Below are 22221 nucleotides of genomic sequence, written 5' to 3' on the forward strand. Positions count from 1 at the left end.
GAGATTTTAAAGGATTTGATATACATTAGGATATTTTAATAGATTCCAAGGCATTTTCAATTGATTTCAATAATTCAGTATGAGATTTTAAAGGATTTGAAAACTTTTAAGGTATTTATAAGCTTGTAAGGAATTTTCAAGAGCTTTCAAAAATTTTAAGCGCTTTTAAAGGATTCAAAAATTTTCAGGATATTTTTAAAACATTCCAACGAATTTTCAATTAATTTCAATAATTTCAAGCGACTTCAAAGAATTTTAACGTTTTTTTCTCATATTTTTTTTGGTTGATGATTCATCAATTAGTTGGATAAATTTGTTTTCTGAAAATGTAACTATTTTGTAGCAAATTTATTTTCTTTTTGGTTAAAAATTAATTTTTTTTTTAACCACAAATTTAACTATTCTATGTTTAAATGAAAAGTGTTTTTTTTTTTAGTTAAAATTTTATGTATTTTATAGAATACTCTTCTTTCTTGGTAGAAAATTAATCTTTGTTGTCGAAAATTTAACTACGATTAAACATTAATTTTTTGTTCAGAAAATTAGTCTTCATGGAAAATAAATTTCTTTTGTGCAAGGTTCATGTATTTTATTAGAAATGCCTTTTTTTAGTATACAATTTAGCTTTTTGGATGAAAATGTAATTTTTTGGTTTAAAATTTTACTATTATGTTGAAAACAATTTAAAAAATTTTTTGTTCAGTTATGTATTTGATTCAAAATTTTGTTGTTGCAGAAAACTAATTGTTTTAGTTGAAAGTTTAACTATTTCTATTAAAAGTTAGTCAAATATTCATTTATATTAATATAATATTTTATAATTACAATATTAACATTAATTATATATATGTAATAGCAATCATATCCATACTATGTACACCTGGAAAACATAACCTGAAAATCGACGCATGCATGAAATTAAGAATCACTCAAAACATCTAAATCGCCAATTTCTTCAATTTCCTTCAAATGGGGAGCGAGATATAAATAGAAGACCACCGAAGTCTTCCGAAGCCTTCAGATCGGCAATCATCGCACGGCAGAACTCCGAAGTCGAATCGCGCATTTTCGGCTCACATACGAACTTACAGTGGTAATCATGCACCTTCTGTTTTGCGGCTCCCAAACGGTAGGTATGGTGGGGGTAAATTTCATCCACGATCTGGCAGCCTGCTAGCAGACTGACGCTTGACGCAGTATGCTAAACGACTTTACTTACAGTTAGTGTCTCCAACTAAAGCTAGATGGCGACACTTACTCAATTTTTTCGAATTAAGTATGGTTTATAAGAGTTTGAAAATTTCTTGGGGTCTGAGACACCCACAGTGCACTTTAAGGGTTAAACTACGAAATGTGAACATTGTTTCCCCGTTTCAGGGACAAGATCATCAGACAATATTCCAAGCTGAGGATAGCAGAATATTGCAGCAGGCCTCTGAACTTGCGAAGGAAGCAAACTCTAGTCGGCAATATACTGATGTTCAAAAATTCACGCTCAAATGCGAAGACTGTGGCGTAATGCTCAGTGGACAAGTGGCTGCCACTCATCATGCCAAAGACACGGGTCATACTAATTTCGGAGAGGTAATGCCTTAGCGTGAAAACGTTACGAATAGATATATGTTTTTACAATAAGTCCCGATTTCCCCGAACATTGAAAATTTTCTCATAGTACTTTTGTACAAACTGTAGTTCTACATACTTTGGATATAGACAATGCTAAGAATAATAGAATTTGATTCGTCGATTGGTAGAATTATGATGGAGATCAATTTATTAACTAGGAGAATAAATGGTTTAGAATCTTCAATTGGATTTGATGGATTAGCTTTTAAAGAAAATAGCACTTGATTATAAAAAAAAAAAAATACCAAGTGCAAACTGCAAGACAACCTGCGAAAACGAACTCTGTGATACACGATTGTAAATCGTCTAAACACACCACTGTTCCTTGCTATCGAAACTACGGTAAACCATTTTCAGAGTAGAATACTGGGACACATGAATTAAATAAATATATATATATATAGCTACACATATCTTTCATTTCAAGACTTTTTATTGTTTATTTGTGGCCGAATGTACAACACTTTATATATTTTTTGATAATGAAAATGAACAATCCCTTAGGAGTGAAATTAACTGTATATTAACTTCTCGAGTATTATAAAACCTTTTGTTTGAGGTTTATAATCTTGAATTAATTTCTATATTTAGAAATTTACAAGCAGGGTTGGTCTTAAGGCGACTAAGACGACTCGGGGTTTCACCAAATAAATAATACGTCTATGAGGTTGCATTGTTTAATGTAATATTTCAACTGCATAATCTAAAGGTAATTGAAAATTTTAATTTTTTAAATTATTGTATTATTATATTCTATATTACTATAAGCGATGCTACACTTGCATATTTTATTATTTATTTGACAGGCGCAAAAGAGGGCTCAATTTTCAACACTTTTAATTACGAAAACAAGAAAATTTTTCGAAAACCCGAGTCGTTTTAATCCCTTTAATTCTTGAAACATAATAATCAGGAAGAGAACTGGCGACACTGGCTTAAGTAGAGTTTCTAAATGCCCAAAAATTTATGTTGAGCAAATGCTCTCGAGAATATTCTCAGCATTTCAGCTTGATTAGAGCATTTAAGAGAATTTAAATCCTTTATTGTTTTAACAATCATATATCATAATTAATACATGTATTTGAACAAAAAAATTCTAGAGCGAAATAAACATAAACTTTTTTTTTTGAATTACAGAGTTGTTACAGGTCAGGTAATTCCAGAAAGTCAAGGAATATGCCAGGGAAAACCTGACATAGTTAGGGAATTTTCAATAAACTAAAGGTGAATTTAATTTTATTATTATGATTAAAAATCTCAACTAGTTGGCTGAAAATTAATATGTTTTGATTAAGTATTGAAACTATTTGCTTGAAATTTCATCCTTTTTGGTCGAATTTAACTATTTTTGGTTTAAAATTAAAATCCTTTTTGGATTAAGTATCCAGTAACAAATTTTCCGTTGAGAATTGGTTCAAAATTTATCTTCTTAAGATGAAATTCAAATATTTGGTTTAAAATTCATGTATTTTATTGAAAATTTGAATTTAATAGTAGAATATATAATCAACTTTGTGACTAATTCATCTTTTTGATTGAAAATTAGTTTTTTCTAATTTTGAATTAATTTTTTTAACTAAAAATATAACTGTTGTAATTTTATTGATTTTTTTTAAAGTTTAAATATTCTATTTTTAGTTGAAAATTTATCCTTTTTAGGTGAAAATCCAACTATTTGTTGAAAATCCGTCTTTTCTTTGGAAGAGTACGCTCATTAGTTGATACTCCATCGTCTTGGTTTAAAAATTCTCTATTTGGTAAAAAATTCATCATTTTTGTTAAAGTTATTTTGTTAAAGTTAATTTCTTTGATTGAAAATTCTTTTCTTTTTAGTTGGAAAAGAATTTTTTTAACTGAAGATGTAAATATTCCATTTTTGCTTGAAAATTTATATTTTTAGTTTTAAATTAATTAATTTAGAAGAAGCGAAATTTGTTTGCAATGACGCTATTAAACTTCTAGCCGTATGGATGATTTTATGCCTATTGGGAATGGTGGTCGACCATTTCGCCATCTGGTACCGAAAACGGGAATTAAAAAGCGTAGGTAGCATTTTAAATATGGATTTTAATTCGAGCATAAAAGTGTTTTTATGCTTGTTTTATCGAGTTCAAAACGATTATCGAATACTGAAAATAAATCTTTATCCGATTTAAAGCATTTTATATCGAATTTTCATCTAATACAGTGAAAAATCACATTTATTTCAAAAATGTTTTCCTTTAAACAACCATTATTTTACTATGACATGTAAGTTTCAATTATGTTACAAGCTTAAATGAACTTTATTTAATTTATTCAGCGATAAATTTTATCCCCATTATGCAAAGAATATGAATAATAGACAATTGACATTGAAATACGAATTCTAACCTAATTGGCAGGTCAGATTTTTTAGATTGTGAATAGTTCATGTTTTTTTGTTTTTTTTTGTTTTTTAGGAAACAATTTCTGCCAAAAAATATGTTTTTTCAATGCTTAATAAATACTTCAAACTTCAAAAAGAAAGTCGTAAGATCAATCTTATACCCAAATTAAAATTCATCTTTTAAAAATCTTACCTACTCTTTCTAGTTCTGATTTTGTCACCAGATGGCGTATCGGAGTTTAACCATTCCCAATAGAAGAATTTATAAATTGAGATATTATAGCAACCCTGAATAAGGCCCTGTTTAATGCGAATAATATGTTTTCTATGACTTTGACCTTTTTTTAGCGAAATAATGATTAATAATAAAGGTAGAAAATACGATTTTTAAAATCCCAATGTAAAATTGTACATTTATTTTCAAGCCCGTCGCTAAGTCTCACAGTCGACTCTGTTTATAAATAGAAATGGTTTGTTAACTGAATTTAATGCACTCGGGATGGTAGTTAATCTAATTAGAATAAGATATAGTTAATAAAAATGTTATTTCATCAGTTCACCAGATTTCTCACTTATTTTTCTTCGACATTCTTCACTTTTATCTTACTGCAATAATGTGTTCAGTGCTGGAATAATTCTATATACTTAAATTGTACATTGTCACTGCGAAGCGCTTAAATCTGCTAGGTATAAATATAAAATGCTTGAACCATGTTATTAATGGACAAAACATCACATCTCTCTAGTAAAAATTTTACTTTATCTAAGTGGCAGCTCCAGGATCTTGGATCTTCGCAATGTTTCTCTTTTCCTTGATTTATTTTTAAAATATAATTGTTATTTTTTTAGGTATATCTAGCCAATTTGTTTTTTCTTTGACTTATTCTTAGAAAACTATTTTTTTTGACTTTTGTATAAGGATATTGAAAAATGAGAAATTTGCGGGCACTCGAATGCGCCAGGAAAAAAAAATAGTGAAAAATTGAAATGGAAATCACATTTCTACTCAGTGGGTGATAATTTTATAGATTCACAATTTATTGTACTGCGTACTTTGAAAATATCTTATAAGCTGCATTCTTCCTTCGTAATAAACTTATGAGATAGAATGAAATAAAATATTTTTGTCAAGTTTATTATTTTATAACCATACAAATCCAACTTCATCCTTTCATTGTACAATTTTTTTAATTCTTTACTTGAAATATTTTACGTTTAAAAGCTCCTAAACTGCTTTTCAATCTTAGAACTAATAAAAATTAATTATTTTGAGGGTGTCCATGAGGGTGGCTTAAAAACGATTTTTCTTAGAGGGCAAAATCCTCCCAATTTCATTCCAAATCCGAAAAAAGAAATTCCCTAATTTTTTTCTTCGATTTTAACATTTGCTGGGTTTGACTTGAAGTTTTCCATTTAAAAGGCATGGGGAAAAATCACTTTTTTGAGTTTTTGGAATAATTTTTTAGAGCTTGAAAAAATGTGTCGGGAAAGTATGGGGGCCTGTAGAGAATTATCCAACGAAGAATTTTATGTATCGAACATATGGGTTTGACACTCCTAACACACCTCCACGAGTACCTGAAAACTACCCTTAAAACAAAAAATGTCAATTCTTCATGAAATAAATATTTTGAGTGCTGTATTCTGTTTTTTTTTTAAATTTTAAATTATTAATATTGGTCTAGTGGAATATTTATTATCATTCGTTAATTAATTTTTTATTATTTAAACAAATGGAATTTGTTAAAAATTTTTTCTCGAAATTTTGTTTCCCTTAAAATTATTACTATTAGTCTAGTGGAATATTTAATAACATTATTTCATAAATTTTTTATTTTTTAAACAAATGGAATTTATTAAAAAAAATTTTGTTGAAAAATCGTTTTTTCCCTTAAAATGATTACTATTGGTCTAATGGAATATTTATTAACATCAGTTTATTCGTTTCAAATTATTTAAACAAATGGAATTTGTTTAAATAATTTCGTTTTGATTTGTTTGAATTAAAAAAGATTACTGTGGGTCTAGTGGAATATTTATCAGTAATAATTATCTACTGATTATTAATTAATTTAATAATAATTAATTTATCAGCAATATTTAAGTAATAAGTTTGATTTAAAAAAATAAAATTATTCGAACAATGTTGATAAATATTCCACTGAAGAAATATTAATATTTTTAACAAAAAAACTATTAAAAAAAATTCCATTTGTTTAAGTAATTGAAAATAAATGAACTAATGTTAATAAATATTCCACTAGACCAATAGTAATAATTTTTAAGGAAAAAAACGAATTTTCGAAAAAAAATGTTTAAACAAATTCCATTTGTTTGGATAATAAAAAATAATAAGCCAATGTTAATAAATATTCCTCTAGACTGATCGTAATAATTTTAAAGGAAAAAATTATTTAAACCAATTCCATTTGTTTAAATAATTAAAAATTACCTAACCAATGATAATAAATATTCCGCTAGACCAATATTAATAATTTTAAGTAAAAAAAAAAACAAAATACAGTACTCAAAATGTTAATTTCATGAAGAATTGATATCTTTGCTTTAAGGCCATGTGAAGAGAGGGTCACGTGACCAAACCTGGTCTTCAATTTTTCTTTCCCAACTTACGTCTAAACGAAATGAGTTATCGCTTTGAAAGTTTGGGAAATGAAAGAGGAGGTAATAAAGTCCATGTCTCTGCTTTGTTCCGGTGGAAATTTTGAGAAAACAATTTTTTTGAAGAAAATACCAGTGGAAGTTTTCTTTCCCAACTTACGTCCACATGGAATGAGATATCGCGTTACAAGTTTGGCACGATAAATAGAAGGCATGCAAGAATCTGTCTCTGGTCCTAAATAATTAGAATAGTGAAAAAAGTTTTTTTTTTATAACTATTTTGGAGAGATACCGACCGTGTTGTCGTCAAACCCTGCAAGCAATTTGCAATGTTGCGAATGGGCTATTTATGAGGTTTATATTGACCAAAGTGGGGCAAAACAACAAAAATCGTTCACGAATCAGCTGTTATACTCATCACATGGCTTTAAGGGTAGTTTTCAGGTACTCGTGGGGGTGTGTTAGGGGTGTCAAACTCATATTTCTGATAGATGAAATTCTTCGTTGGATACTTCTCTACAGATCCCCATACTTTCTCGTCACATTTTTTCAAACCCTAAAAAATTATTCCAAAAACTCAAAAAAGTTATTTTTCTCTATGCATTTGACATGGGAAACTTCAAGTCAAAACCGGCTCCTGTTAAAATCGATGACAAAAAAAGTTAGGGAATCTCTTTTTTTCGGATTTGAAATAAAACTATTTTGTGGCGAATTCCTTCTTTTTTGCAACATAATTTTTTTAACTGTAATTTAACTATTCTATTTTTCGCTGAAAATTGATTTTTTTTAGTTGAGAATTCAAATATCTGGTTGAAAAATAATGCATTTTGTTGAAAATTCATCTTTTTAGATCCATGCTTCTATTATGTTGGTAGAAAATTAAGTTTTTAATTATATTCAACTTATTATATTATCAATTCCACTTTTTTTATTGTTGAAAATAAAATCTCCTTTTTCAAAACAAAACAAAAAAATTTTAATTTATTATTTTAGTAGAAAAGTCATCTCTTTGGTTGAAAATATAATTAATTTGTTCAAGAGTAATCCGGTTTTTTCGAAAATGTAACTGTTTTGTTGAACAATCGTCTTTTTCGATAGAAAATTCGTACTTTTTTAAATTGAAAATCCATCGTTTAGTCAAAAAATTCTATTTTTTGTTTAAAATGTTGCCAAACGGTCGAAAATTTGATTATTTCCTTGAATATTTAACCATTTTGTTAAAAAAAATCATCTGCTTGGTCGAAAATTAAACTATTAGGTTGTAAATGAAACTTTTTGGCTGGACATTAATTTTTTTTAATTCATCTTCTTAATTAAAAATTTACCTTTGTATTTTTAATTTTTGTTGGTTACAATTTGGTATTTTTGATTAAAAATTTAACTTTTTTTAAAAATTAAACTCTGGTTGAAAATTATATTTTGTGTTGAAGATTTCATTGTTTTCTGAAAAATGTCTTTTTTTGCTTTGTTGAAAATTCATCTTTTTGGATTAAAAAGTCTAAAATCTTTCTTGGCTACAAGCTGTCATCGTTTGGTTGAAAATTCAAATATTTTGTTGAAAACAGGATATTGTTGTTAAATGGTAATCTTTTTTAGTTGAACATTATTGGAAATAATTGAATTATTTCTGGTTGAATATGAATTTTTTGGTGTAAAATTTTCCTTGAAAATTTTACAATTTTCAATAAAAAATTATCCTATTTAGCTGAAAATTAACTTTTTTGTTAAAAATGTATATTTTTGGTTTGAAAATACAATTATTTTGTAGAAAGTTCGTTTAATTTTTTTTTTAATTCATCTCTTTTGGCTGACGATTTAACTATATTATTAAAAATTCATTTTTTTTAACGTTGAAGATCATCATTTTAGTCCAAAATTGATCTCTGGATAAAAAATAGACTATTTCTTTAAAGATTCATTTTAAAAAAATTGTTTACCGGAATACTTAACTATTCCATTGTTGGTTGAAAAATTGATCATTCTGAGTGTCAAATTAAAAAAAAAAATATTCCCCCATATTTGCAGCAATCACTCTATTTCTATTACCCCCTTTTCGAGAGAACTTTGGACTGAGAAGTTCTGAAATTATAACTTCCACTAAGGAACAGGTAATTTCCATAAAGGATTATAATTTTCTTTTTGGAACAGGAAATTTCCGTAAAGAATTATAAACTAATAATTTAGAATTTTTTACTAAATTCTCTGTTCCAAATAAAAATCATATTTCTTATGACGAAAAGTTATTGGATTTTCAACATCAGACCCTGGCGGACCGAAGGAACCGAATGGAGCCTCTACAAAGTACCCGTAAAGACCCTATTGGGTCCCCATTCGGTTCCTTTTAAAAAATTCGAAAAACAGCAAAATTAACTTTTAAATTGTTGAAATTCGGATTCTACGTTAAAATTCCCCATGTAACATGCATTATACGTCTTATATTTTTTTTTAACTTTTTACCGTTGCAAAAAAAAAACTATTGCGATTATTCCGTGACCTTCTATGGGAAATTTTAACGTAGAATCCGAATTTCAACAATTTAAAAGTTGATTTTGCTGTTTTTTTCGAGTTTTTTAAAAAGGAACCGAATGAGGAGTTTGTAGAGGCTCCATTCGGTTCCTTCGGTCCTCCAGGGGAATTATAATTATTTTCTAAAATTCCCCAAACAATTTTAATTTTTAGAAACCTCGTTTTATCTACTAACAAATTTTTACAGATCCAAAAATTTTTATTTTCCAACAGTTCTTTTTTGTAATTGTGAAAATTTATTAATAAATAAACATTCCTTAATCCCTTTTATTTTTTTTTCCAAACTTTTAGCTCTTTATCTAATTTCGCGTGGAATAGGTATGAATGGTTTCGATCAATAATATCTTTGTTTCGATCCAAAAAATATCGGTAAAGTAGGAATCGGATACGTGTCACATGTTCTGAAAGTCATTATTACAAAATTACAATCTTCTGAGCTCTTTTAAACTTTAATTTAAAAGTTTAAAACCATCTGCAAAGATATCTTTGCCATCTGTCAGGTAGGCAAAAATCTTGATATTATATATATTACAAATTTTTAAATAATTGATAAACTTTCAAATTTGAAATATAACACAAATACATGTTTTAAAACTGATTTTAAAAAAAATTTCATCCATAATACATAATTATAAAATTACAGTAGTAATTTATAATATTTTGAAATAAGAGTCCAAATATCTTCTTACCTACAGTCAATAATCAAGGTTGTTTGCTGTTTCAGATGGCGTTGACGACGCACAGGACGCTTAATTGAATTTCGTTTTGCGACGCTAAATTTTTGTACTTTTGCTTCTTATTCTTTTGTGATTAGTTTCTCTGCTCTCATCAGCTGGGTAAGGCGTACAGTTGCCGCGTCGAGACTTTCCACATGTACATAACGCATTTTCAACTTCATTTGACAAATCTAATTTTCAATTATCTGAAAGAGAACCTGAAAATTGAACCGTGACAGTTTGATACGTGAATAGCAGTCACACATGCCGTGATTGGTGCATAAAAGAGAAGACTAAAATGTTGATGCACCCTTCATCGGTTGTCTATCCATCCCAAAACAACTTTTTGACAAACAGGTGAAGATGGATGATGATGCGGACCTCAGGGAACAGCTGTTTCACAACACCGTCCGGGAGAATATTGTAAGAATACCTTTTTTATCGAACATTCTTAATTATTTGCTAATCGCTCTTAACACTTCTGTCACTCGATAATATCAGCCACGTTGTATCTTGAGGCAAAAGAAACTTTTATTCGATTCGATGATCTTACAAAAATTATAATTACGTAATTTTTTCTATAGGAGCTCCAAGCTCCAGTAATTTAACAACAATTTGAGGTTAGGACACGTCATTGCTCGACAGTGTTTTTATTTTTTCTGAAAAAAATATGCAATTTTCTTATGCTCAGGACGTTCTTCAGAATAAATTCTTAGTTCAACAATTTTTTCGTCTTACTATACATGTCTTTACTTACTTATTTATGATCTTGAGGACAATTTTGAGAAGAATAAACTAAGAAAATTAAGCATGAACTGTGCAGGCAGGTATACGAATTCGGAGAATTGTTTTCCGAAATATACCTGCACTTAGTTTCAGAATCTTTGCGTTTTTATCGTTAGGCGAGGTAAAAGCACAGTTTGCATTAACCACTTATCTACGGTGTATAAATGACAATTAAAATGATAGATTTAGCTTTTGAATAATGCATACTCTTAAACAACAAATTGCTAAATTACTCCAAAGTGCATCTGTCGTTATCTGACACTCAGTTTCATCTTTTTGATTACAACATTTCCTGTGCGTTGTAGGAAGAGATGAAAATTCCTCTCTTTACTTGTTTGAAAAAATGTGCATTCCAGGAAGGCCGTAATTTTGCATAAATCATAAATGTACTTCTCGTTAAAAAACGTATCCGGAAAAATATGCAGAGTGTGGCTCTCTGTTAATGAAGAGAATGAAGAACCGTTATCTCTTTAGGTTTTTTGATCGTTGACCTCGGCAACTAAATTGTGTAGACGAATCCGTTCCACGCGCTAATGCCCCACATAAGTGAGGATTACGGCATTATTTATGCTTGTGTTGAATAATTGCATTCTCTCGACAGTTTTACATAGCTATTGTCTTCTCCGCGACTGGGCTTGGTCTAACAATTATTTTCAAACACGGAACCAAAGTAAAGTCTGAATTTTACGATTTTACTCCAGTATTCATTCAGGGCCGTCCATAAACTACGTAACGCATTCCAAAATTCTCACAAAATAGGGGAAATATGGTGGTTTTTCACGAAAAGAGATGAAATTCTTTTTTATTTAAATTAATGAAAATACCATTAATCACATAAGTATGAAGAAATACAATTCTTTTCAAAAAATAGGAACCTTTGCGAATTCAAAACAAGGGTTTAATGTTTCATAATTTTAAATTGGGTTTTATGGGAAATTACTCATTTTTGTAGAAATTGTTGATGTAAGTTGTTGGCTTTAGGGTCAAATGAATAGAAACTAATTAAGTTATTTCAAACGTTATTCTTTGGTTAATATTTTAGTTGATAAATTATAAAAAATAATTCATTTTAGATTTAAATTGTATTTAATTTTATTAATAAATGTTTCAGCATTCTTGAAACAATTTGTTTTAACGAAACACGACATGAAAACCCAATAACAATGTAGTAGACAAAATTTGTTTACCAATTTTTAAACAAATTTCATTATATTTTTTTAGCTTATCAGAAAACATTACAATAAAAAAAATTCAAATTATTGTTTCAGTGACGTATACTTAAATATAAGATTAGAAATTTATTTTAATTTTTTGTTAGTTTTCAAACAATCTTTTTGTATGCAAAAATAACCTTAAACCCAAGTTTTTGTGCGAGAGAAATAATGTTAAGTAATTAATTTTTCTGTTATCATGATGAATTATGTCTGAAATTAAGTTTTTGTTCTTTTGAAAATCTTACAATTTTATCATTTATTGTAAAAACCTTGTAAAATTATCAAATATTGTATGGTAGTCAAATATACTTTAAACAAATTTTTCCTTTCCTTATCGACGAAAAAATGATGATATTTGTTTTAAGCAGTAGTAAGACTACAAATTTTGACAAGCATTGCATTTACATAATTATTAATTCAAATAATTTTTTGTCTTCATTTCTCGTATGCAAATTTTCCTTTGAAAAAATTATGAAAAATTTGGTATTTAGCAATAATTTTTCAGGTATTCTTCAAACTACACATTATTCTTCCACCGTTCTATTGTGACATACTTTGGTGAAAAAACAAATATTCACATTAACAAGAAACACAGCCAAGTAATAATTAACACTGTTGTAAAATTACTAAAATGACAAAAATGTAATTGAATAATTATTTTAAAAACTGTTTCTTCATCGAAGTATATTTAATTAAAACCATTGTATTGAAATTTTTCCTTTTTTGTACGGAAAATTGTATTTTGAAGTTTACAAAAATTATATATATATATATATATATCCAAATTTGATATATGTTGAAAAAAATATATTTTAAAGTTTATTGGAAGTAGTGTAATAATGTTATTAATAATCTGATAAGAATTTTTACCAAATATTTGGCATAATTACACTTTTTTCGAGAAAAGGATAATGAATATGTAATTAGATATTTATATGTATCAATTGAGTAATATTTGTACAATTTTAAATGTCATCAATAGAAGACTTTTAGGGAAAAAATTTAATTACGATTTTTTTAGAGCATCATGGGAATTATTATTTTGAAGAGGGAAAAAACTATTTTAATAGGTTTTATTTATATTTTAGTTATATTTTATTAAAGTAAAAAGTGAGAATAGAAAACTGCTGGGGACAGCGTAGTTCTAAAAGAAAAAGTGGCCTGTCGATACTTTCCATAAAATACCTTACCGGTTTGAGGTGGGAGGGGGCTAAAAACTATGGTTGGTAACGGTTAAGGGGAGTTACAAGTGAAAATAACGTTACGAACTTACATAAAATTTAGAACTTAAACCCAATAAGAAAATCCAACTATATTTTTGGGTGAAAGTTCATTGTTTCAATGAAAAGACTACTATTATATTTTTGGTTCGGAATTCATCTCGTTTGGTTAAAAATTATTTGCTTGAAAACTTATCTTTTTAGTTAAAAGTTCAACTTTCTGTTGGAAAATTCGTTTTTATTATAGGAATAATAGTTAAAAATTCAACTATTTGTTTTTAAATGAACTTTTATGATAAAAACAGGGTAGCCACTGGACCGGGAATTTTCTGAGACCGGGAAGAACCGGGAAATGACAGTGAATTTATTTCTTGACCGGGGATTTTACGAATTTTGAGAAGAAAAATTTGCCCAAGTTCACTGTTCATTTAAGTAAGACGAGTAAATTAAATACAAATATATGTAAAAGTAAACACTTTGAAACTGAATTTTTTTACATAGAAAGTTTTGAATCTGTAGAATTTCGAAGAGGTTTTCAACATTTAACGTTACAATTTGAATTGTTCTGTTTAAAAAATGTTTAATATGTAAGAGAAATTTTAACGTATCAATAGTAATTAAAAGTTATTATTTGTAAACAAAATTGGAGTAATTTCAAGAGATATTTCGTATTTTTGAAAAGATTAAAAATTAATTAAAAACTGGAAATGTCTTCAAATAATTGAAAAGAAGTGTGTTAACATTTTTGTTTAAAAGTTCTAAATATATTTTAAAATTAACTGAATTTTTCCCACAACTTTTGGATAATCCTGCAAATTAAAAAAAAATTCTTAAACATTTCTAGGTTCTGTTCTGATCATTTTGGAAATCTCTTAAAACTTTTTAAATTTCTGTTACAATAATTTTTCATAATGAAAAATCAATAAAAAATTTCCTAGGAATCTTAAGAAAAATTTTTATTCTTTTTAAGCCTTTCACAATTCTTAAAAAGTTTTTTAATTTTTCAGTTGAAATTACAAACTTCATGTAAATGATTTGAAATCATTTCAAGTTTTTTGTTTATAAATTTGTTATAAACATTTATAACATTTATACATTCATAAATAAATTTTTTATTTATAAGTTCAAATTTTAAGGATTTCTTTTAATTTGCAGGAACTTCTAGATTTCTCAACATTTTGAAGTTTTTGAAGTATGCTTAAACTATTTAATATGAAAATGATTTAACTTCTAATTTAAAAAATTGTCAAGTTAAAACAAATTATTTTTCATTTTTTAATTTGTCTAGCTTCAAATTACTTAAAAATATTATTAAAAATTTTTTTAAATATCATTGCTTGATTCTTTAATTTAAAGTATTAAAAATGTTAACGTGGATTTATATTTTTGGAATTTAATCTGAATCTTTGAACTCTATAATTTATCAAAGTTCTAAATTTTGCAGTTTATCTACATTTCATTTAAATTTTTCAAATTGAAAAGTATTAGTACCTTCCATTTCATACGTGTAAATTAAATTTTTTGTTTTTTGTTTATTACTTTAAATGAAAAAATTTTTAGAATACTTCGATTTTTTTTAATTTCATGGACCGTCAAAAATGTTTGCGAACCAGGAAAAAACCGTGAAATGACCGGGAATTTTTTTCTTCGATTAAAAAGGCCATCCTCAAAAAGTCTACTGTTTAGTAGAAAATTCATCTTTTTATTATGAAAACTCAACAATTTGGTAGGAAATTAAACTTTGGTTGAATTTGGTTTGGTTTGAAAAATCATATTTTTGGGTTAAAAATTCACTTTTTTGTAGATACTTCGTCTTTTTGGCTATAAAATGAAATAACTTTGTTAAAAATTCACGTATATTTATGTATTTTGAAATTGATGTATTTTGTTGAATTTTTATCTTTTTGGTTAAAAATTAATATTGCTTATTGTGAATTCAACTTTCATATATTTTGTTAAAAAGTTGCCTTTTTCGATTTGAAAGTTCACTGTTTTCTAAAGCATTCGACTTTTTAGCTTGAAAACTTTACTCTTTTGTTAAAAATCCAACTGTTTTCGAAAACAATTTTGTTTCTGACTTAAAAATGTTACTATTTGGTTAAATATTTGTCTATTGAAATTTTAGGAATTTAAAGTGTTTCATATTGAATTCAATATGTTATCTAGATTATTCGTACTTTAAACATTTATAAAAATTATTCATCGGCGACTGGTTCCGCTACACTAGCATAAACGACGAACTGAATTAAAATGTGTAGTGTCAATAAATTGCAAACGAATTAAAGATATTAAGTTATTTTAAAAGATTCCATAGAATTTCAAGAGATTTAAAAAAGGACAAGGTATCTCAAAGAATTTTGTAGGATTTCAAAGAATTTTACAAGATTTAGGGTATTTTATAGTTTCTCCAGTTATTTCAAAGGATTTACGAAATTCTAAAATATTTTAAGCTGCTTTATCAGATTTCAAATTCACAAATCCGAAAAGAATAAAAAGATTTCGAGGGATTTCCAAAAGTCAAGAAATAATGTCAACGAAATTTACAGCATTTTCACTTTATTCCTACACTGATTTTCCTATAATCTGAAAGTCGCTTTCGTTCTTTTCGTCAATCTCAATTTTCTGTATTAGTAATTAATTTATTTTTAAGCATTTTTTTACCAAACAGTTAAATTTCCATGCTAAAAAGACCATTTTTTCGAAGACATTTGAATTTTTTACATAAAAGTTTATTTTCGACCAAGAAAGGTAACTTTTTTCTTATTAAATGTAATTTTTCAATCCAAAAGGACGTATTTTTAACAACACACTTGAATTATTAAACCATAAAAGGATCACTTTATCAAAGTATGTAGTTAAATTTGTATGCTACGAAAATGTATTTTGAACAAATTGTTCGAATTTTAAAACAAATAAGATTAAAATTCAATCAAAAACAGTTCAATTTCTAAGAAAAAAAACTGAATTTTCAGAAGACAGTTGAATTTTTATTGAGAATAGATGAATTTTCTACCAAAAGAAGAATTGCACATCAGATGAATTAAAACAAAAAAATATCATTAAGAAAGTAGTGAATCCCTTAACCAAATTGTTAATTTTCAATTCAGGGAGATAAATGTAAAACAAAATTTCATTGTTTTTTATTGAGGCCTTTACCATTTTTTTTATATTAAAAAATTTTTATTGAAAAAATTTGTTGGTTTCCGACGTGCTTCGAATTTTTAAGTCTTTTTTAAGGCATACATCTAATATGAACATCGATTCAGCGTTTTTCTTTTTTCATATTAGTATGCCTTGAAAAAGACTTAAATTCATTTCGAAATATGTTGGGGAAAAAATGTTGGCAATAACATTTTTTTAAGTTAAAATATCCGATATGGCCTCAATAAAATCTATGCAATTTATTACATAAAAATATAATTAAAACTGAATAGTTTAACTTTCTACTGAAAAGGATATTTCTTGAACAAGAAATAGAATCGTCCAAGTTTCAATTTAAAAAATTAATTTTCTGCAAAAGATAAACTAATTTTCAAGTTGAATCTTTAACCAAATAAATAAATTTTTTACGAAATAGTTGATTTAAGATAAAACAATTAATTTTTAACAAAAAAAACTAACATAATTGTATACAAAAATTTTTTATCTTGAACCGAAGAGGTGAATCTTAAAAAAAAAAATAATTTTTAACCTAGTAGTTAAACTTTCAACCGAATAGTTCAATTTTCTATGATAAAAGATGAGTTCTTAATGTAAACTGTAATAGTTGGTATTTGATCTAAAAAAAGAGTTTAATTTGAAATAAAGAACAGTTTAATCGAACCAAAAACGTTGAATTTTCAACAAAATAGATTAATATTTAGTTAAAAAGAATAATCTACAGCAAATTAAAACAGATTTTCAACAAAATAGTTCAATTTTCAACAACAAAATGCATTTCTAACAACATAGTTGAATCGTCAACCAAAACAAATTAATTTTCAGTCATAAAATGAATTTTCTAGTAAACTGTTGAAACTACAAGCTAAATAGGCGTATTTTTAACAAAAATGTTTTTTTTTTTAACCAAATAATTGAATATTCAAATTAAAAAACTTGAATTTTTTATTATGAGGTTGTAGATTTTCCTTTTTTCGTTAAAAATTGTAAATATTCATAATTGTGTGTAGAATCTTGCGATTTTCTAAAAACAAAATATGAAAAACTACTAGTTTTTTAATCGTATATTTTCGTTAAATTTCATACAAGTGCGTAACTATGCACAAAACTTTGTAGAAGTTCGTAATTTTTAACATTAAACATTAATTTTTATTATAATTTATAATAATTTTTCTTGTGAACATTTAATTTTGTATACAGAATCATAAAGCTTCATTATTAGACATTAAAAAGCTTGATTTTTCGTATTCTCTAGTTTTCGATGTCGAACTATTGCAAAATGTGCCATTTTTTAATATCTTCTATAAAAACGACGTTTTCATAGAAAGACCTGCTTTTCTTGTTCTCTAATTGTTTATATACTATTGAAAACATTCTGCTATCATGTTGAAACATTATTCTTAAAAATGTCAGTAGATTGATAACCAGTGAAATAGATACTCAAGTGACAAGATGTCAGGAATCGTCACGTTGCTTTCTCTGTACTTTCTAGTAAAAGTTCTTAAGTATTTCTTACGATAAATTCCGAACTATGAATTATCAGAGCATTCGTCCCGCAAGGTCAGGAAACCGGCTTCGCTAAACCAGTCAATATCAAGCTTTATTCAATAACTTCAAGTTCAGTTTCGCAAATTTTATCTTTTTATTGATCGAAAGAATCTTAATAATCTTCTCTGCGGTTTATTAAATCACAGAATTCACACTGTTTCCTTTGTCCCTCCCTCATTTTTAAATAAATTTCTCTTTTTCCCTTGTTTTCTGGAAACTTTCCTTTTTTCTCCTCATTTCGCTTAAATCCGAACTGAATTAATAGAACACAATAAGAAAATTCAGCTGTTTTTCGGTGAAAGTTCATTAGTTTTAGTTGAAAATTCTACTATTCTATTTTTGGTTCAGAACTTATCTCTTTTGGTTAGAAATTCTACTATTTGTGTTAATGTGTCTTAATGTCCCTGTTTAATAAATTTGGAAAACATTGTTTAAAACATAAACTAAAAAAAAAGTCAACTTTCTTATCAGAATTGTACAAATAGCCTTAAAACGAAAGGAGTATGTTTTCAAAAATCAATGTAAAAGGCTCATTAGCGTCAGTTATATAACAAAGGAAGAAAGAGGCTTTGAATTCATCTTTGCATGTTGAAAATTTTAATATTTGGTTAAAAATTCTACTATTTTGTTGGAAAATTAATTATTAATTATTAATCTGTTTTCTGAATTAATCTGTTTTGTTGAGCATTTCTTCTTCTTCATCTATTTTTGATTGAAAATTCCTCGTTTTTGGTGGAATTTGACTACTTTTTAAAGAATTAATCTCTTTTTTTTCTTTGGAAATTCAACTACTTGGTTGAAATTTTAACCACTTTTTTAAAAATACAATTTTTTGGTTGAAAAATCAACTAATTGGTTGAACTTTTATCTGTTTTATTGAAAATCTATCTATTTTGTTGTAAATAATTTGTTTGTTTTTTTCTTGAGAATTCATTTTCTTAACTAAAAAAGTAACTATTTCATTTTTTAGATAAAAATTGACCTTTTTGTAGTTAAACATTAAAATATTCTGTTAAAAAGTCACGTATTTTGTTAAAACATCGACTACTTTGGTTGAAATAAACTGTGTTTTATTTCAAATTTGAATCGTTTTTGGTTAAAACATTTTAAAAAATGTATCTTTTTTGCTTGGAAATTCAACTAATTTGTTGAAAGTTGAATTACTTTTTTAAAAATACAATTTTTTAGGAAAAAATGATTTTTTTATCTGAAAATTCAACTGTTTTAATTGTTGACAAGTTGACTTTCTTGGTTAAAATATCAACTATTATATTTTGTTTAGAATCCATTTTTTTTGTTGGAAATTCAACTAAACGCGTAACTATTTAATTTTTAGTTGAAAATTGCTGTTTTTAAATAAAAATTGGTCTTTTCTAGTTAAAAATTTAAATATTTTGCTGAAAATTCACTTATTTCGTTGAAATGTTATATTTTTAACTGCTTTTTCAAAACTTAATTTTTTTTTTTGAAAATTTAATTGTGTTTAAAATTAATTGTTTTTTTATTAAAGAGACTACTGTTTGATAGAAATGGATTTTGTTTTGGTTGAAGATGAAACTAATTTGTTAGACATGCATCTCTTGCTTAAAAATTTAACTTTGTTGAAAACATTTTTTTTCCTATTTTTAAAACTCAAAATTCAACTATTTGGTTGAAAATTAAACTTTTTTGTGTAAATTCAAGTACTCCATTGAAATTTATACTACTTTTAAACAAATAAATCTTTCGATTAAAAATTCGTATTTTTGGCTAAAAATTCAACTATTTGAATTGTTGAAAAATAAACTTTTTATTTAAAATATAAACTGAAAATAATTATTTTTTTATTTAACGTTTTTGTTGTTAAGAATGGGTCTTTCTAGCTTTAAATTTAAATATTTTGATGGAAAATTGAATTATTTTGTTGAAAATTAAATTATTTGTTTGAAAGTTAAACTTTTTTGTGAAAAGGGCATCTTTTTTGGTTGAAAAACAATTTTTAAAAAAAATTAATCTTTCGGTTAAAAATGTATGCTTTTGACTAAAAATTCAACTGTTTGAATTGTTGAAAAATCAACTTTTTTGTTAAAATATAAACTGAAAATAATCCTTTTTTTTATTTTACTAATTTGTGAAAAATTCATCTTTTGACTTGAAAATGCAAAAATTTTGATAGAAAATTGAACGATTTGGTTGAAATAGACTGTTTTGTTGTCGAAAATGCGTCTTTCTAGCTTTAAATTTCAATATTTTGGTAGAAAATTGAACTATTTTGTTGAAAATTAAATTATTTGGTTAAGAATGCAATATATTTCGACGTAAAATCTCGGGAATTTTAAGAGAATCATATTAAAGTAAATATTGCACCTGCATTAATTTTATTTAAAGTAATTTATTCCCCTATTTTTTGTGAAAAATCACCCTGTTTCCTATGTTTCGAGATCATTTTGGACTGTGAAGTCTTTAAATGAATTAACAACACCCTGAGATACATTTTTTTTATCAATAATAGTTTTGAAATTCTCAAGCAAATGTTCATACACGTTATGAATTTAAATCCTCAACTTTATAAACCTCGTTTTCTTTTCAAGTTATGCGAAATGTCAGCTGAAAACAATTTTTGGTACAGCGACACGAAAAAAGGACAAGTACCTCTCATGTTAGCTATTTTCGCCTTGCAATCCTATTTAAAGATTGCGTTCGGCTTTGTCATTCATTCGCACGCGTGCATAACAATGTTAATATTATTTCAACTAAAGAAGGAAAACGTGATAAAAAGAAACAACTATTCATTATCACAATGCAGATAAAAATACATAGCTTAAAATTAAATTAAAAAATACTCAGAAATTCCCAAGAAGAAAGATAAATTCATAAAAAAACGCGAGACTTATTTTACGTATTAAGACCGTAAATTCCTTAAAATCTATTATCTTCTAAAGATAAACGTTTATAAAAAAAAACTATTAGTGATATCGACCTGGAGAAAATCGATAAAAGAATTCTTTGTTTGACTACTGGCTCTACTTTACTCATTTAGTATCATTGGGAAGAAAAAGCTTATTCAATCGAATGTTTTAAAATGAAATTTAAAAAACGTATAATGAAATGTAAGTGAAAATAAGGAAGAATAAATCTGTCCGACTTATAAATTGTTTATGAAAAAAGAATCACGTGACGCATGTCTGTACTCGAACCTTGATCGACTAAAGCATATGAATATATTCCTGTTTACAAGTGTTGAATTTTTAGATGCTAGATTCTAACTAGATGAGACGCATTTGTTAAAAATTTATTACTCGTGCGTTTGATCGACACGAGGCATGAATACTGAAAAAATGCTCAGTACCAACTTATGGTCATTATGAGTTTATATCTCAACAATCGGATGTTTAATTGATTGAATCCATTTAAAAACTCGTAACCGCGGGTTTTTGGAATAAAGTATCCTTTTTAATTTTAGGATAACTGTAGCATCGTTAATCGTGCATGTGTAGTTTTTCGATTTGAGGACATTAATTTTTAATTTAAATAAAAATTTCTAATAACTATTTGTTAAAAGTCGTTGAACGCTTAAATTCAAAATTTAAATTATATTTTAGGAAAGTATTACCATTTTGTTTTTAAGGTTGCATAGGTACATATCATTTTCCTGATATTCATGAGAAAATTCAAACAGATTTTTGAAGGTTTCAGATAAGTCTGTAAAAGGAATATAAAAAATTAGTTTATTTATAGGATGTCATCAAATTTTCGTACATCTTTTCAAGTTTTAAAATATTTCTAATCTGTTTAAACCTTCTAAAATTCGTAAATATCTTTTAATTTAAATCGGATTTTGACAAATATTTTAAAATTAAATAAATGTGATATTCATAGGTGATTACTGAAAAATTCCGAAAATAAATGTCCTATTATGGAAAATATTTGAAATAGAAAATTCACGAAATTAAATAATTGCCGAAAATTTAATATTGCCCAATTTTAAAATTAACAAAAGAATATTTGTCGACATAAAATTTCTGAGATTGTAAAATCACTAATTTCGATTCCATGAACATATTTTTAATTTATTTTGTTATTGTCTAGATCCGGAAAAGTTGGGATGCGGTAATATTATACGTTGATAGGAATTAATGACATATTTCGGAATCTCTCAATTGGTAAATTCTACATTTTCGGCGATTTTGTAATTAATGGAGTTTTCTATTTCGAATATTTTCTTTCTCGGGAATTTTACAGTTTGGAGATATTTACTTTGTTGTAGAAATTGTTTTTGTAATGTTTTCAAATCCTATAAAGTGTTATTTAAAAGTTCATTTTTCAAAATACAAAATCACTTAAAATTTTCCCAGGAATCGTAAGAAAATTGATTTATTATTTTGAAACCCTTCAAAATTCTTAAGAACCTGCTACATTTTTATCAAAATCTTCAAAAATCTACATTTCAATTAATTTTT

At 26.5% G+C, this 22221-nt stretch overlaps 2 protein-coding genes across 5 annotated transcripts in view; both read left to right on the top strand.

Annotated features, from left to right (window-relative positions):
• The window catches only part of LOC117171488 (ubiquitin thioesterase OTU1), a 20193-nt gene extending 18325 nt beyond the window's left edge, over positions 1 to 1868 (top strand). For all 4 annotated transcript variants that reach the window (XM_033358847.1, XM_033358846.1, XM_033358845.1 and 1 more), the window contains one exon: positions 1378 to 1868. In XM_033358847.1, coding sequence (XP_033214738.1) covers positions 1378 to 1596 — 219 coding nt within the window. In that variant the 3' untranslated portion in view covers positions 1597 to 1868. The remainder of the gene's footprint in view (positions 1 to 1377) is intronic.
• An 8058-nt stretch (positions 1869 to 9926) lies between these two features.
• LOC117171600 (protein Lilipod) overlaps positions 9927 to 22221 on the top strand; it is a 38552-nt gene continuing 26257 nt past the window's right edge. Inside the window, exon 1 of the mRNA XM_033359046.1 lies at positions 9927 to 10278. Within this exon, the coding sequence (XP_033214937.1) occupies positions 10219 to 10278 (60 nt within the window). The 5' untranslated portion in view covers positions 9927 to 10218. The remainder of the gene's footprint in view (positions 10279 to 22221) is intronic.

The sequence above is a fragment of the Belonocnema kinseyi genome, chromosome 4 (assembly GCF_010883055.1).
Source record: "Belonocnema kinseyi isolate 2016_QV_RU_SX_M_011 chromosome 4, B_treatae_v1, whole genome shotgun sequence".
In the NCBI taxonomy this organism is placed as follows: Eukaryota; Metazoa; Arthropoda; class Insecta; order Hymenoptera; family Cynipidae; genus Belonocnema; species Belonocnema kinseyi.